Here is a 17,698-nt window from a genome sequence, read left to right on the forward strand (position 1 = left end):
ACGTCTGCACAAGTGTTGTTCGGGTTGTTTCATAATGCATTGAGTTGAGTAATTACCTCCAGTGTCGGTGTGATTAAATCAAATATAACATAAACTGCCAAAGATATTGGCCTTGATTCTCTTAAATCAACATAATTTTCTTGTTTAAAAAGATGTTTACATATTTGCCAACCAATATTTGGCAACATATTCAATTTCATACGTTTTCCGAGGGTGAAATCCGTTGCCTGCTTAATAAAAATACCTTTAAAATGTTTTTTAAATGATTAAGATCGGATAGTTATTAAGAAAGTTATGGAGGTCAATTAGGGGTCATTTTTGTACCTAATTATAACAGTAACACAATGAAAAACTGTGACCTCTTCCGCTTGATCAAACACTTCAAAATATCTTTAATATCTATAATTTCCTCCTTTCTTGGTCTATTTGCATAATTCAAACACCACCGTGTAGGTAATTAAAAGCCCAATAAGATTAAGACTATCTATTTGTAAAAGGTATATATAACATTTTTATTATTTCTAATTAACCACTAATTAATAAAACCGAGAGCATCAATCCACGCATAAATTTCCATATCAAATCAAAATAATCAGCCTTTTAAAAATATGTTATCATATTATATCAAAAGTATATTATTATATTTATTTATTTTTAAGTATAATATATTTATATTATATTTCAAAAAGAAATATACACTTGTATATAATATATACTTGTAAGCCTACAAGTACTACAGACATTTTGTTGTTTTTGCTGCTTTAATTTTTTTGGAAGAAAAAAAGAAAAGACATTTCAGTAACTGTGAAAATAATTCAATTTTACCAACTCTGTGCAGAATAATACAGCACACATGGGCTGAAATGTTTGTAAGATTCGGCCAATCAGATTGCTAGAAACGGGTCACATGACCTAGCAGGCAGCCAGAAGCACAGTTGTTCCTAAACAAATACATAACCATCCATGGTACTTATTTATATGTTTGACAAAATCATGCCAATAATGTAATCTAGAGATTCTAAACCTTCGTTCTGTATGATTACTTTGAAAAATACTGCACGGATTGATGAAAACCGGGAGAAGTATTGGAAGCCAATATGATTGAATGGCCGAATCTGCTTTTGACCAACGTCACTTGCGGATCGTAAAAAAAAACACATGCGAATGCTAAAAAAAATGTGTGTTCTTCCTCAAAACTTTTGTTTTGTTTTACAATACATATTTCTAAACATTATTAAATCATGAAACAATTACCTGAGAAAGTCTTGATTTCTGAAAAAAAAAATAATATCTATATATATATATACATATATATATATATCTATATATATATATATATATATATATATATAATAAATTCGAACGTGAAACTCAACGTGAGGACGTAATTTACGTCACTGGTATATGGGCTTTAGAAGTATTCACAAAGCAAAGATAGGAAAGATTTCCTAAGTCACCGACGTGTCTGGCGCTGATTACCTGCTGGGAACAAAGCGCTCGTGCGTATATAGGTCAGTTTGTCACACATACCTCATTTTATGGCGCGATCTTTAATGATGAGCACCGTAAATAAGGCTCCCCTTTCCTACAAAAGCCAATTTAACCACTGACTGTAGTTACCATGTTCTGAACATCACATCCTGTCTTTTCCCCCAGATCTAATCTATCTAGATGGTTCAATAAAAATACTTGGACTTTATATCTAAAGATTACCTCAATTTAGCACCAGCAAGCTTGTTAGCTAGGCAGTTAGCATCAGCTAACAACATTTACTTATTTTCAGTTTGATTATGAAGAAACATTCATATCTGTCTCGGCTAGTTTATCCAAATAATATAAAAATGTATACTGTTGATAAACAATATGAAAACAGACGTCACATAGGGCTAATAAAGCTGTTGTCGTTAATTTGTGTTATTTTAATGTTTCGTGTTGTGTTTTTACCTAAAACATGAGTGACACTGATTGATGTGTCTGACTTCACGCATTTCAGTGGGCTTGAATAGATCACTCTTTACAGCAGATTTAGTTCACAAACAAATGACAGTTTTGACCTAAATATGATTTTCAGTTTCAATAATAAATCCTATAATTCGACATTAATAACTTACTTTTAGCAGCATCAGTCGCGCGCGCTCACAAGATCTCCCGGTTCTTACTTGTGAATTCAGTTCACTGGAGACTCGCACTAATTCATTTGAATCAGTGAGTTGTTGACTCGAGAGCAGCTGCAATCGAATCATTCTAATTAGCCTTTCGCTGAGCCCCGCCCCCCTTAGTTACTGTTGCTACTTCCGACAAACAAATGGTCAAACACGACCAGCGCGACAGATTGCCACGACGGGAAGAGGTATACCCGTGCGTGTCAGTGACCTTTTTTGGAGTAATACCCAGTGTTGGGGAGTAACTAGTTACATGTAACGGCGTTACGTAATTTAATTACAAAAATATTGTAACTGTAATTAGTTACAGTTACTACGAAAAAATGAGTAATTAAATTACAGTTACTTATGAAATTTTTAACGATTACAAAGGGGATTACATTTGAATATTTACACACATCCACATACAGATTTAACTGATTTCTTTCCCAAATTGCACTGACTATTCTGAGACATACCGCCCTAATAATTTCTGGGATGCGGAAATACAGTCTGGTTCGTAGAATCCAGTCATAAAAACGCGGACGGAATATGCCACATTTTGGATGACTAAATCAAAAGTAGGTCAGTACACTTGAATCAAAACATGACATGGACTAGTGTCTGTGAATATTAAGAACCAAAAATGCAATATATGACTCCTGCACGTTCTGCGTGTCTGTGGAAATCAGGCGCGGACTGGACACCGGGAGAACCGGGACAACTCCTGGTGGCCTGGCAGCCAATTTTTGCCCCACTATTTAATATCATTATTGTATACTAAAGCGATCATTTGCGAATCCGCCATTTGATAATTAAAGAGAAAGTCATGCCTGAATCTCCTTCCATTGCGTTTCGAAAAGCACCTACAATCAAAGATAAACTTGTGAGAAGTCATCTTCCAGCTAAGAAATCAAATACCTGGTTAGGCTTAAGTGTAGGAAATTACAGATGTGGTAATTAGGGATGCACCGAATATTCGGCCACCGAAGATTTTCGGCCGAAAATGGCCCAAAAGAGCATTTTCGGTTTTTGGCCGAAAGACTTTTATCACCGAAACAACACGGCCGAAATGTTGTGATGATGACGCAAACAGAAACCGCGACCTGAACGTGCACCTGCATAGCGCAGACCACGAGCTCCCCGCGACATTCACTTCACACCAGTGAGAACATTCTCTCTCTTCTTATTCCTTTATTCGCAGCACTAAAGCGTCTCCTAACAAAGAGATTGAGACGGACCACGAAGTGAGAACAAAGAAAGGTACAGTCTTATAGAGTCTGTTAGCACACGTCTCACTGAGATCTTTTCGGATCCTCTGCACTTCATCGCGAATGTGCTTTATCCGCGTTATAAAGATCATTACTTGGATGCGGAAATAAGGCAGCGCGCACGAGAAGCGCCAAGCGCAGGAGACAGATCAGAGCGCGGAAAAAAGACTCGTCTCTTGGCATTCACCCTCGTTGTCTGATATTTTCAGTGAAATTCTGCAAGAAAGTGCCTCAAATAATAATACATTGGCTATTGTTCTAGTTCTTAGGCTACTATATATGTGACATTTTATTTACAGTAGCCTATATATATATATACACACACACACACATATATATATACATATACATACATAATATCAGATTGTAGCCATATTTCTGCTAGATTTTCTGCTAGATTTCTGCTTTAATTTGATAAAACAAATTATTTATGCCCTGCCCCTATTTAAATACACTCTCTCAAATATTTCTCAAATGTCAGGCAGATGACAAGCTCAACTGCTCAACAGCTAGATGGTTATCTGTCTGAAGTCCCCATCCCCAGAAGTGATAACAGTCTTGCCTACTGGAGAAGTAATGCACTTTCTAGTCCTACAGAGAACAATTTCAAATGCACTTCACCTAAATGCACTTTGTTTTTATGAGAGAACAGTTCATTTTAAAACCTTTCTGCAGGCCAGTAGGCCTGTACATTATTATTTAATATTCACATGAGTGGGATACATTTTTAGTTTGAATTTTATTTTATACTGTGCATTGTTGCAATGTGCTTAATAAATATTGCATAATTTGTAATTATGTAGTTTTATGTTTTTTATAATTTATGTAATTGTAATTATCTTTGAAACTTTAATATTAATTTATGCAATTGCAATGTCTTAATTTTAGTAAAGTTAGTACATGGTCATAGCAATAAATGCAATGGAATAATTGGCATAATTTCTTTCGGTGTTTCGGTTTCGGTTTTTGGCCTTGGTTTTCTCTTTTTCGGTTTTCGGTTTCGGCCAAGAATTTTCATTTCGGTGCATCACTAGTGGTAATTGCAATCATTGTGATAATATGGTTAAGACTGGTGTGTTTAGAGATGTAACCTCTGGTTCTGAATTTAAAATAAGATAATTTATTAATTGTAATACCTCATTCGTGGTGTATAAGTTGGAGTGTCCATGTGGTTGTTTCTATATAGGGATGACTACAAGAAAATTAAAGACCAGATTAGCAGAGCATAAAAATGCGATTAGAGTTTGCAACCCATTATACCCTATGGCCCTACACTATAGAGATGCGAATCATGGTAATCCAAGTACATTAAAAATTACTGGCATTGAACATATCCCGAAATCAATCAGGGGATGAGATAGGACTAATAGGTTGTTACAGAGAGAGTCTTTCTGGATTTATACATTGAAAGCAACTACATTTCCAGGCTTAAACGGAGAGTTAGACTTTGTACCATTTCTTTGAATTTTTTTTTTACCTCTCTCTTTGAGTTGCTTTTAATAATTTGATTAATTAGCTGCTGTTAAATGAACTGAGACATTGTTTGTAATACACACCCTGATGAAGGCATGTAGCCGCAACGCGTAGGTGTACCTCTCACCAATTTTTTAAAAAAGCAAGCCAAGAATGTAATAAAGGCTTTTTAATTCTTTCACTGAGATATTCGAGTGCCTTGGAGTTCTTGTCTTCAGAGATTTATTATCCCACAACCAAAGAGCACCGAGACTTTATACCCCATGCAGCACTTTTGTTTTTGCATTACTTTGAAACATTATATGTCTTTGTTTTGTCTTGAGAAAAATGAATGCCTATCTTGTGTAGCCTACCTAATATTTATCCAAATGAGTCAATATTGAATCAAATCACAAGCACTGAACTGAATTTAAATCATAAAATTTGTGTCAAGCAATAAAAAAGTAGCTCATCAGAAATTGCACCGTGTAAACAATATAAATTGTTGTTACTAAACCTAATACAATTCTGCTTAGTTACTAAAATGTTCAGATTTTTTTAAACCAATTTGATATTTAAAAATAAACTATTTAAAAAGTATATAATTATCTAACATCCGACTAATTCAAAATTAACCTCACAACATTAAATGCTAAAGGGGGTTATATATAGGTCTATCTAGCATTACACAAACATTAGTCAGAACGTCCTCTCTCAGTGACTGAACAGCCTGACGCGTCTCACAATTCGACGTTGTTACAATGTTATCTGACATTACACGTGTCTGCTTCATTAGAGCCTGTTGTGAGGAAAAAGCTTAACGTGGTTTAATCATAAAAATCAATCAGGAAAAGTTTTTTCATGCACTCAGTTGTAGCATGCAGTCCAGGATGGTCCCAGAGCATGAGCGGGAGCTTTTTGATCAAATAAATGTGTTGTCACCAGACACCTGGCCCTCTCCAGTGCCACAGCTGTATGGAGAACAAGAATTGAGGCAGCTGTGTGATAGTCTGGCAATGAACTACTGTAGTGTCAAACAAGGTTTCAGGGACTACAAGGAAAACCCAAACATGGCAATTAAAGAGGGTCTTCTGAAATTAAAACACACAGTAGATACACTGGCTGTGAGCACAGCTGAATGTGAAAGGGGATTTTCAGCGATGAATATTATTGTTAATAATAAGCTGTTATGTCTGCACACGTCACACGTCTGCACAAGTGTTGTTCGGGTTGTTTCATAATGCATCGAGTTGAGTAATTACCTCCTGTGTCGGTGTGATTAAATCAAATATAACATAAACTGACAAAGATATTGGCCCTGATTCTCTTAAATCAATATAATTTTCTTGTTTAAAAAGATGTTTACATATTTGCCAACCAATATTTTCAAACATATTCAATTTCATACGTTTTCCGAGGGTGAAATCCGTTGCCTGCTTGTTAACATTGAAGGTAAAAAATAATATATATTTTTAAAGTATTTATCTTTGTTTAAATAACTACTCAACCTTACCTAACACATTAATACTGTAAAAATAGCCCCTTTGGTGTGAAACACATTAAGTAGGTATGTGACAAAAAAAAATCAATACTAGAAAATATATAATCATAACCATATGATAGATAATAAAAATATCCTTAAAATGTTTTTAAATGATTAATGATGCATGAATTGTAGTATGTGAATAAGTAAATGTGAAGTATTTAAAGTGTAAACTGTTAGGTCGTCACACGTCTACTCTGCACAAGTGTTGTTCGGGTTGTTTCATAATGCATCGTACTGTAAAAATAGCCCCATTCATGTAAACACATTAAGTCATTTTATGGCGCGATCTTTAATGATGACCGCCGTAAATAAGGCTCAAAGGAGTAATGGTCATTTTAAAGACCTGGCGGCTGCCATTTTGAAAATGGAGCCTTTCTTGGAGTCAAACTTTGGTAAACTTTTAGTATGTTTTTAAGTACATTTGATACTACTGTAAACCACTGAGAAACATTTTGTACGAATTTTTTTGGGGTCGAGACATATTTGCAGCTGACTAAATATGTGTCCAAGTATTGTTGTGAAGGCGTCATGTTAGAATTATACACCATGCTCACATCTAATATGTAAATGTTTTTTTTTGTTTTCCAAAAGATTTTGTAATGTCTTTTCTCACATGTAATGTTTTTTAGCCATGTCTGTAAATAAAATACACAAAGATTGAATTAAATTCTGCCTCCTTTATCTGTATTAAGGAAGTTCAATAAAAATACTTGGACTTTATATCTAAAGATTACCTCAATTTAGCACCAGCAAGCTTGTTAGCTAGACAGTTAGCATCAGCTAACAATATTTACTCATTTTCAGTATGATTATGAAGAAACATTCATATCTGTCTACTCGGCTTGTTAATCCAAACAATGTAAAAATGTATACTGTTGATAAACAATATGAAAACACACGTCACATAGGGCTAATAAAGCTTTTGTCATTAATTTGTGTTATTTTAAGTTTTTTTTTTTTTTACCTAAAACATGAGAGACAATGACTGATGTGTCTGAATTCACGCATTTCAGTGGCCTTGAATAGATCACCCTTTACAGCAGATTTAGTTCACAAACAACTGACAGTTTTGACCTAAATATGATTTTCAGTTTCATTAATTAATCCTATAATTCGACATTAATAACTTACTTTTAGCAGCATCAGTCGCGCGCGCTCACAAGATCTCCCGGTTCTTACTTGTGAATTCAGTTCACTGGAGACTCGCACTAAACGGTTCATTTGAATCAGTGAGTTGTCGACTCGAGAACAGCTGCAATCGAATCATTCTAATTCCTGAATGAATCGTTTGGTGCGGTTTGAGTTTGAGAACCGATTTAAAAGGTTCACTGAAAAGAATCAGTGAGTTCTTGAATGAGACACCGCTTCTGCGTCTCAGAGCACGTGATAAGTAATGATATGTTTTATGAAATGTAGTGAAGTAAAAGCAGTGGTGTAGATTTAAAAGTCAAATAATATCTTTCAGCTTGCATTTTAATAACAACCAGGATTGAGGATAGCGAGCGAACCTTGTTCACAGAGACTAACTCTGCCCCACAACAAGTGAATCAAATCAAATTGTACTATATCTATCTCTGTAATTAAACTAAAAAAATCAAAGCACATTAACTAAAAGCCTATCCAGACTGCAGGACACAGAAGCAATCACACTCTGATCAGAGTCTCGCGGCTGCATGACCCTGTGCAGGAGGAGAGAGAGTCTAGAATCATGATCGAGTCAAAGTTACTCAAAATAAAACTACGCCAGGAAAGAACAGATACTTGAGAAATGAACTTAAGTACAGTAACGAAGTAAAGACACTCTATTACTGACCACCACTGGTCATGAAACTATACAAACTAGTCTGATCCATGTTAATATATTTCTATTTTTAACTTTTTTTTTATGGAGAAATAAATAATAATAATAAAAAAGTAAAATGGCAGCACAATAAATGAATGTCACATGATTACATGCATCTGTTGTTCCTCGAGTGTCATTGATCTTTTACTTTTTCCTCAGTTTTACTAAGAATCATTTATGAATTATTAGATTGAAATGTAATTATTTTTACTTATTCCAACAAACCTGAATGCAACTTTTAAGTGACTGATGATGATCTCAATCCAATATTTGTAAAATCAGAGTCACAACCCTGTTCCTGAAGACACCTCAACTTTGCAGAGTTTGGATGAATCTCTCTTATCAAACACACTTGATTCAACTCATCAGATCATTAGTCGAGCGATCTGTGATGTTAGCTGAGTGTGTCAAATAAGAAAGAGCTCAAAATATACAGAAACAGTGCAGAGAAACACAGACCTACTGTATAAAATAAAGTCAATAAAACAAAGACACTGTAAAATACTCACTTAATCTTTCTAGATGCTTTGATCACTGGCAGCAGCCTCAGAAGACATTCTTCTGATCGATCATATTTCCACAGATTAAACTCATCCAGATCTTCTTCTGAGTTCAACAGCACAAACACCAGAGCTGACCACTGAGCGGCAGACAGAGAGACTCCAGAGAGACGAGAGACATCTGTTCTGCTCAGGTATGTTTGCACTTCCTCCTCTAGTGAACGATCATTCAGTTCATTCAGACAGTGGAACAGATTGATGGATTTCTCTGGAGAGGGATTCTCCCTGATCTTCTGTTTGATGTATGCAGCTGTTTCCAGATTGATATCAGAGCTGCTTACTGTCTTTCTCAGGAGGCCTTGTAAGAGAGTCTGATTAGACTCTAGTGAGAGACCGAGAAGGAACCGGAGGAAAAGATCCCAGTGTCCGTTCTCACTCTGTAAGGCCTTGTCCACTTCTCTCTTCAGTAAACTGATCATTGGTGACCTGAACACATTCCACAGTCCTGTGTTTTGTTCAGAAGAGGACAGCAGCTTGAATAAAGCAGCAAGAAACTCCTGAATACTCAGATGAACAAAGCTGAACACCTTCCCCAGCTGCAGTCCAAACTCCTCTCTGAAGATCTGGGTACAAACTCCTGAGTACACGGACCCTTCTCTGACATCAATGCCGCTCTCTTTCAGGTCCTCCTCATAGAAGATCAGGTTCCCTTTTTCCAGCTGTTCAAAAGCCAGTTTTCCTAGAGACCGAATAGTCTTTCTAGCCTGATCAGGATCGATTTCATATTTCCCATCATACTTCTGTGTCTTCAGTTTGGTCTGAAAGATGAGGAAGTGTGTGAACATCTGTGTGAGAGTCTTGGGGATCTCTGCACTCTCTGCCTTACCCATCATCCTCTCCAGAACAGCGGCTGAAATCCAGCAGAAGACTGGGATGTGACACATGATGAACAGACTTCTTGATGATCGGATGTGTGTGACAATTCTCTCAGCCAGACTCGGATCTTTTATTCTCTTCCTGAAATATTCCTCCTTCTGAGGGTCGTTGAATCCTCGTACCTCTGTGACCTGGTGGACACACTCAGGAGGGATCTGATTGGCTGCTGCTGGTCGAGAGGTGATCCAGAGAAGAGCAGAAGGAAGTAGGTTCCCCTTGATGAGGTTGGTCAGCAGCACATCCACTGAAGCTGATTCTGTCACATCAGACAAGCTCCGACTGTTTCTGAAATCTAGACGCAGTCGACACTCATCCAGACCATCAAATATGAACATGACTTTGTAGTCCTCATAATCTGCTGACTTTAATTCTTTGGTTTCTGTGTGAAGGTGGTTTAGAAGATCCACAAGACTGAGATGTTTCTGTATCAAGTTCAGCTCCCTGAAAGGAAGTGGAAATATGAAATGAACGTCCTGATTGGCTTTTCCTTCAGTCCAGTCCAGAATGAACTTCTGCACAGAGACTGTTTTTCCAATCCCAGCGACTCCTTTAGTCAGCACAGTTCTGATGGGTTTGTCTTGTCCAGGTGAGGGTTTAAATATGTCATTGCAGTTGATTGGTGTCTCCTGTGTCTCTGGTCTCCTGGACACTGTCTCAATCTGTCTCACCTCATGTTCATTATTGACCTCTCCACTGCCTCCCTCTGTGATGTAGAGCTCTGTGTAGATCTCATTCAGTGTTCGTGTTGAGTCTCCATGATTGGACAGTCCTTCACTGAGTCTCTGATATTTATCCTGTAGTCTGGATTTGAGTTTTTGTTGATACACATGCATCAGTTCTGAGCAAAGGAAATAATTGTTGTTATTGGCAGAGCAATATATTAGAAATGTATTGTTAGGTTTGATATGTTAGATATTAGATTGTGTCGTGACATTCAGGAACATTAGTGACTGAAGACAGAAGGCTGATAATAAAAACACAGGCTATAATCTGCTGATCCAGAGCTCTTACTGGTCTGTAGTGTGTCAGCGAGGTCTGTCTGGTTCATCTTCCTCAGGAGGAGCAGTGTGATCTTCAGAAGACCCTCTCTGACTCTGTTATGACCCTCATCATCATAACGGTCTCTTTCAGAGCATTCTGGGTAATCTGGACTCATTAGTCTCTTAAAGCTTTTTAACTCAGAGATGATTTTGTGCTCAAGCTCCTGAAATCATAGTAAATATTCAAACAATAAACCTGCATTCAGTCACAGAGAAGGTGAACCAAAGGATCAATACACAATAGTTAAAGCATGAATATTAATAAACATCACTGAATTATATCAGATCTGCTAATAACTTCACTGTATGCTCAAACATCAGCGTCTACAGATACTGAGGTTAAAAGAGAGAGTTTGACTGGATTGGCTGTTTGTTAGATTGATGTTCATCTTTGTGCAGCAGTCAGGTTACATATGGATTCATCTTCTCTACTTTAGTGGACATTGATCTGCTTTATATTGGTCTACAACTTATCTTACGTGTGTGGAGGAAAGTAAATATGACTATTACAGTGTCGTGTCTTCTTCACTTAACAAGCAATAATGAACTCTGACGACTCGAATTAAAACAAAGAACTGGTTTACTGTAGTTTCAGACAGTTTTACAGAGAATGAGTTTGCTTTAGCAGTATACACATACAACGTTCACTTCTAGTGAGCTCTCAACCTGAATAGCATTATGGGCAATGAATTCTTAAAGGGGAACAGCCCAATTAATTACTATATGTGTAGTTAATGTTCTTATTATTGAACAATGAATTAAACATTGTACTAAGAATTTATGATTCTCAATCTCATTTAAGTTACAACATCCTCCCCCCCAATGAACAACTGTTCATCAACTTAAATCTCTAATGCATAAAGCAACTGAACGGGTCTCCTTAGTACAGTTCCTGTGGATGTTCTAACAGCACAGGATCTAACTTTGCCATCTCTGCCTGGAAACAGCTCTTCAATTTTTCCTAATTTCCAGGTTTGTCTTGGCATGTTGGCATCTCCTATAAGAACAATGTCACCTGTTTTCAGCACAGTGGATTTCTGTGTGCTGCAATAATGTGCAGATTTCAAGTCTAGCAGATAGTCTTTCCTCCAACGATTCCACAGATTGGTCATGAGTCTGTTTCTGTATCTCCACCTCCTTGTCATCTCTTCCTTACTCACAGTGGTATGATCATGGTCCGCAGGGAATGGTTTTGGCGGCAGTGAAGTCAGTCGTTCACCGACCAGGAAGTGAGCAGGTGTCAGTGGTTGCGGCTCATCAGCTTCATTGTGAACAAAGGTAAGGGGTCTGGAATTCAGTGTGGCTTCTACTTCTGTGAGAAGGGTAGTCATTTCTTCAAAGGTGAGCGATGCCCTTCCTAGCACCTTTCTCAGGCACGTTTTTACAGACCTCACTAGCCTTTCCCAAAATCCACCCCACCAGGCCGCTCTCTCTACAATGAAGCGCCAGCTGATGCCCTTCCCTGAGAAGTATTCCAGCAGTTGTGGATCTTTGATGGCTCGCCACAGCTCACTGAGGTCTTGGTTTGCTCTTTTGAAAGTTTTGGCATTGTCTGTATAAATTACCTTGCACAATCCTCTTCTAGAAACAAATCGCTTAAGTGCTAACAGGAAGCTTTCTGTTGACTGACTTGACACGAGCTCCAAATGCACTGCTCTGGTGACTGCACATGTGAACAGAGCAACATAAGCCTTACATAGCACACGATCATTCTTCACATACAGTGGACCTGCAAAGTCTATACCGGTCACTGCGAATGGAGGGGTCTCTGTTATTCTGTCTCGTGGGACTGGAGCCGTGCCCTGTTGTGCGGGTTTTGCTTTAAATCTTTTGCAAACAGTACATTTTGACAGGATACCTTTTACAAGTTGTCTGCCTCGCAAAATCCAGTGTCTACTTCTTATTTGTACAAGAGTGTCTCTTAGACCAGAATGCATGGTAACTTCATGGCTGTACTGGATCAGCAGCTCACAATATCTGCATTTGCTAGGTAGAATCCATGGGTGTTTTTCTCTGTAACTGAAGTCTGACTGTTGCAATCTGCCTCCAACACAGAGCAATTCATCAGTGTCAAGGAAAGGTTTTAAATCTCTGATTTTGGAATCTGAATTCAGGGTTTTACCAGCTTTCAGCACACTTATCTCATGACTAAAACTGCAAACTTGTGTCACTTTGATCCAGTACTTCTCAGCCTCAAACATTTCTTCTGCAGTCAACTCACCTCTTCTCTTTGAGTTTGAACTTGTGTTGTGCACAAACCTCTTAATCCAAGCAGTGACCCGAAATACTTTGAGTTTACTGTACTTCTGCAAGTCTAGCACGGGTTCTGTTTCACTTTGATCACTGTTGCTGCTGAGTTGCACACTGATCTGCTGAACTTGTTTTAGCTCATTAATCACATATTCGACACTCTGATTGTCATCATTTTCTTCAGACAGATTTGGGGTAATCAAAAATGGGGGTCCTCTCCACCACAGTCCGCTTTCCTTCAGATTAGCTATGGTCTGACCTCTGGTTGGGAGATCTGCTGGATTGGCCTTGCCTTTGCAGTGAGACCACATTGCCGGGTTGGTTAAAGACTGTATTTCAGCTACTCTGTTTGACACAAACTGTTTCCATCTGTATGCTGGACTGCGAATCCACTGTAGTACGATCATTGAATCTGTCCACAGGTGAACCTGTTGTAGCTCCATATTCAAAGGCTTTAGCAAGCTATTTCCTAGTCTTGCTCCAATCATTGCTCCCATCAACTCAAGACGTGGCAGGGACATCTTTTTCAGCGGGGCCACCCTGGACTTTGAAGCAACTAGGCACGTGATCTTTGTTCCATCATCCGCCTCTCGCAGCAAGTATGCAACTGTACTATAAGCTTTCTCGCTTGCGTCACAGAACACGTGAAGTTGTTGTGCATCGTGCTTGTGCTCAGATTTAATTCCATACCAGCGGGGAATGCCTATTTGGTGGATCTGTGGAAGTTCTGAACACCAGCTTTGCCATTCTTGTACAAGATCTGTAGGCAGCTCCTCATCCCAGCCAAGGCCTCGTATCCACATCTCTTGAAAAAGGCATTTCACCCGCACAGTGAAAGGAGTTAGAAAGCCTATTGGGTCGAATATGCAAGCAGAGAGTTTCAGAACGCTCCTTTTGGTATTCTCTCTTTTTGCTACAGCGTCCAGCAGTGCAGTCAGATCAAAGACGAAATCATCCTTTTCAGTCCTCCACACCAAACCTAGCACCTTCAGTACAGCTCCTGGTGTCTCTGTCTCTGGTCCAAGTTCATTCATCGTTGTTTTCCATTTCTCCTTCAACTCTGGACAGTTCGTTGTCCATTTGCAAAGGTCCATGCCAGCTGTGGACATAATCTGTTTGGCTTTAGCAGTTATGGAGAAGGCATTCTCTAAGTCACTTGCACTTGAGATAAAGTGAATCCTTTATTATCTTGACTACCTCAGGAAGTTGGGCTTCATATTTATTCAAATGTTTTCTCACTGTAGCTGCAAGGAGAAATGGGCTGGGAGATACTCCAAACACCACCCTAGTCATCCGTAGTACACGCAGCTTCTCACCTTCGACTTCATGAGGCAGTGCAGTGAGCCAGAGAAATCGCACAGCATCTCGGTCCTTCTCAGCAAGAGAAATCTGCAAAAAAGCCTTTTTGATATCTGCTGTAAATGCAATCGCATGCCGTCTGAACTTGATTAATATACTGAGCAGATCTGGATTCAGATTAGGACCAGTAAGCAGACAGTCATTAAGTGATGGAGAGTCTGTGTCATGTGATGAGGCATCAAACACTACTCTGAGTTTTGTTGTTACCTTGTCTTCGCGGAGAACAGCATGATGAGGCATATAGTATTTCACAGTGATCGGAGATGACTCCTCCTCCACCGCATCTTCGACAATGCCCTGCTCAAGGTAATCATTCACAACTTCATTATATCGGTGACACAGCACTACATCTGACTCCAGCTTTCTCTTAAGACCTTCAAATCTTTTCCTTGCTATTCTGTAGTTATCTGGAAGTTCCGGCTTGTCAGATCGCCACGGCAGTTCAACTTCATATCTTCCATCTTTGTACTGAGTTGTCTTTTCAAACTTGTGAAGAGCCTCCTCTTCCTCAGGACTGTCTGTCTGCTTCATGGTGATACCGAGCGACTCTATTTCCCAGAAAGCTTTCAGACTCTCTGAAACCAGTGAGTCTTCAGTAACTTGTATTTGCATGCAAGCTGCATCAGCAACACTGGACATTTTGACTGGGCCTTGCACTGACCATCCAAAGATGCTCTCAATGGCTACAAGTGCATCTGTAATTCTTTCTACTCGGCCTGACACTATACGCCAGTAGTAATCGGCACCAATCAGCATCGACAACTCTGTATCATAAGTGCTGTCGTCTGTATAATCTGCTAACTGCAAGCCCTTTCGTTCCAGCTCTGCTTGGATGTGCTCACCTGGGATCTTCATCACGGCAGTGCACACTTGGGGTGTCTCAAGTGCTTCGATTTCAATTTTCTGTCCCTTCTTCCAGATGTTCTGCAGAGTTAATTTTACTGTGTTGCGCTTTGCTGTAACTGGTGCTGTAGAGCCAAAAGTATGAAGAGTGACTGTTTCTTGCTTGATCACAGGTAACTTTAAAGCTCTCACTGTGCTTTCACTGATGAAGCTTCTCTGACTGCCTCCATCCAGTAAGCAGCGAATGCTTCTACATCCAGCAGGTCCTTCTGCACATGCTCTTACAGTCTGCAGCAGTACAGTGTTGTTCTGTTTACCGGGCTGTATCTTTACTGTATGGGAGGCAAAGGAAGAAACTACATTGTCCTTGTTATCATCAGTGTCAGAAGTACGTGTCTCTCTTTTTTCACATACAGCACTGTGGTGTCGGCTTCCACATATATTACAGCACATTTTAGTCTTACAGAATCTTGCGATGTGCTTTGGCCCAAGACATATGAAACATCTTCCCATCTTCATCAGTTTGTCCTTTCGTGCAGCAATATCAGTTTCGGGACACAGTTCCGTTTTGTGTGCTGCACTATCACAGAAAAGGCAGTTCTGTATTCTTTGACTGGTGGTTTGCAGTACTGCAGCTGATGGCATGTTGTGTTTTCTGTGCTTCATTTCAAATGATGTGTCTTGTCTTTTAACTGGTTTCTGGTAACTTTGACTGTCTCTGGAATTACATGGCTTAATCAGCTGCATGGTTCTTTCTCTGCTCAGAATCTCTTTTTGCAGGAATTCCATAACTTCTGAGACTTTCCATTCATCACTGGTTCCTCTCTGTCGACTATACTGGAGAGTAATGTCATCTGGAATCATCTGTAGCAGGACAGGGCACAACAAGCTGCCATAAGCCTCTGATGCGACACCCAGCGATTCTAAGCTGCGGATATGTACTTCACATTCATCATAAAGTTGTCTCAGAGCAGTGACTTCGGTTGATTTCTTTACTGGGCAGAGATTCAGTAGTTTGGTCATATGAGCATTAACAAGCAGGTCTTTTCTTCCGAACCGATTCTGCAGCAGCTCGATCGCGTGATCATAATTACTGTCTGTTAACATCAGTCCCGCTATTGCCTTTGAAGCAGCGCCAGTTAGGTACGTCTTTAAATAATTAAACTTCTCTGTTTTGCTCAGCGCATCATTCTTGTGAATAGCGGTTTCAAACTGATTCCAAAAGTCTTGCCACTGACTGATTTCACCATTAAACTTGTCTATAATCAACTTGGGCAACTTAACTGTTTGTCTGTGCAGCGAGGGCTCTGTGCTGCTTGGTCTGCTACTTTCCCGGTTTCTCTGTATCACTCGGTGCATGCGTGATTTCGCGGTGATGACTCGCTCTTTATACTCCTCAACATCAGCGATTTCATTCTCCAAATCATCGGTGTCCGTCCCTTCCTCAATTCCAACATCCAACTCCAGCAGCGTTTCCTCCTTTACAGACAACAGGGCTAACAGTTCACGTAATCGTTCAATGACCGGATCTTCTTTGTCTACCTCTGTTTCGATGTCTTGTAAAAGTCTTGTTGTGGAAGCGCGTACAGCTCTCCGTTTTCTGATTAATCTTTCAAGTCGCTCTGCCATTTCGGATGTTGCTTGCTAGATTCCCGGGTTTCGGCACCAAACTTTGTCGTGTCTTCTTCACTTAACAAGCAATAATGAACTCTGACGACTCGAATTAAAACAAAGAACTGGTTTACTGTAGTTTCAGACAGTTTTACAGAGAATGAGTTTGCTTTAGCAGTATACACATACAACGTTCACTTCTAGTGAGCTCTCAACCTGAATAGCATTATGGGCAATGAATTCTTAAAGGGGAACAGCCCAATTAATTACTATATGTGTAGTTAATGTTCTTATTATTGAACAATGAATTAAACATTGTACTAAGAATTTATGATTCTCAATCTCATTTAAGTTACAACATACAGAGAGGATTTCACAGATTTCAATTTCACAGATTTCATTTAATACTTTTACCCAGAGGATTGTTGTGTTAACCACACACACACACACACACACACACACACACACACACACACAAAACCAACCTTAAAAATGGAGTCTAAGTTCTTCTTTGCTGTTTGTGATTCTGGTCCTTTATGTTTTTGACTGTAGTTAAACAAATATTGAATATTTTTGTAATAATAACACATCAGTAAATTAATGAATATCATAAATATCATTTATATTTCTCATACAGTAAACTAAAAAACACCTCAGATCAGCAGATGTGTCTCCCGAGCTGAAATAAATTGGTTGACTCATAGACGCGTCACTCTTGATGGACACACAGCTGGGTTCAGGAGATTCATTCTGACACAGACTGAAATATAACAGAAATACAAACTGTTTCTGAAAATCTCACTCTGCTCTGACAGAAACACATTCACTGTTTCAATCTCCCTTTAATGTTCATCTTTCACTTGAGGAGTCTGTTGTGACTCGAGAGTTAAAAGATTAAAGTATTAT

At 38.9% G+C, this 17,698-nt stretch overlaps 1 protein-coding gene across 7 annotated transcripts in view; it reads right to left on the reverse strand.

The window, feature by feature from the left end:
- Positions 1-17,698, reverse strand: part of LOC132160095 (NACHT, LRR and PYD domains-containing protein 12-like) — a 164,102-nt gene that overhangs the window by 53,462 nt on the left and 92,942 nt on the right. For 6 of the 7 annotated variants that reach the window (XM_059569816.1, XM_059569818.1, XM_059569814.1 and 3 more), the window contains 4 exons: positions 17,445-17,552; positions 17,278-17,338; positions 10,701-10,893; positions 8,763-10,527 (listed from right to left, as the gene is read on the reverse strand). The exons of the other annotated variant lie outside the window; for it this stretch is intronic. In XM_059569816.1, coding sequence (XP_059425799.1) covers positions 8,763-10,527; positions 10,701-10,893; positions 17,278-17,338; positions 17,445-17,552 — 2,127 coding nt within the window. The remainder of the gene's footprint in view (positions 1-8,762; positions 10,528-10,700; positions 10,894-17,277; positions 17,339-17,444; positions 17,553-17,698) is intronic. 7 annotated transcript variants of the gene reach the window in all.

The sequence above is a fragment of the Carassius carassius genome, chromosome 16 (assembly GCF_963082965.1).
Source record: "Carassius carassius chromosome 16, fCarCar2.1, whole genome shotgun sequence".
In the NCBI taxonomy this organism is placed as follows: Eukaryota; Metazoa; Chordata; class Actinopteri; order Cypriniformes; family Cyprinidae; genus Carassius; species Carassius carassius.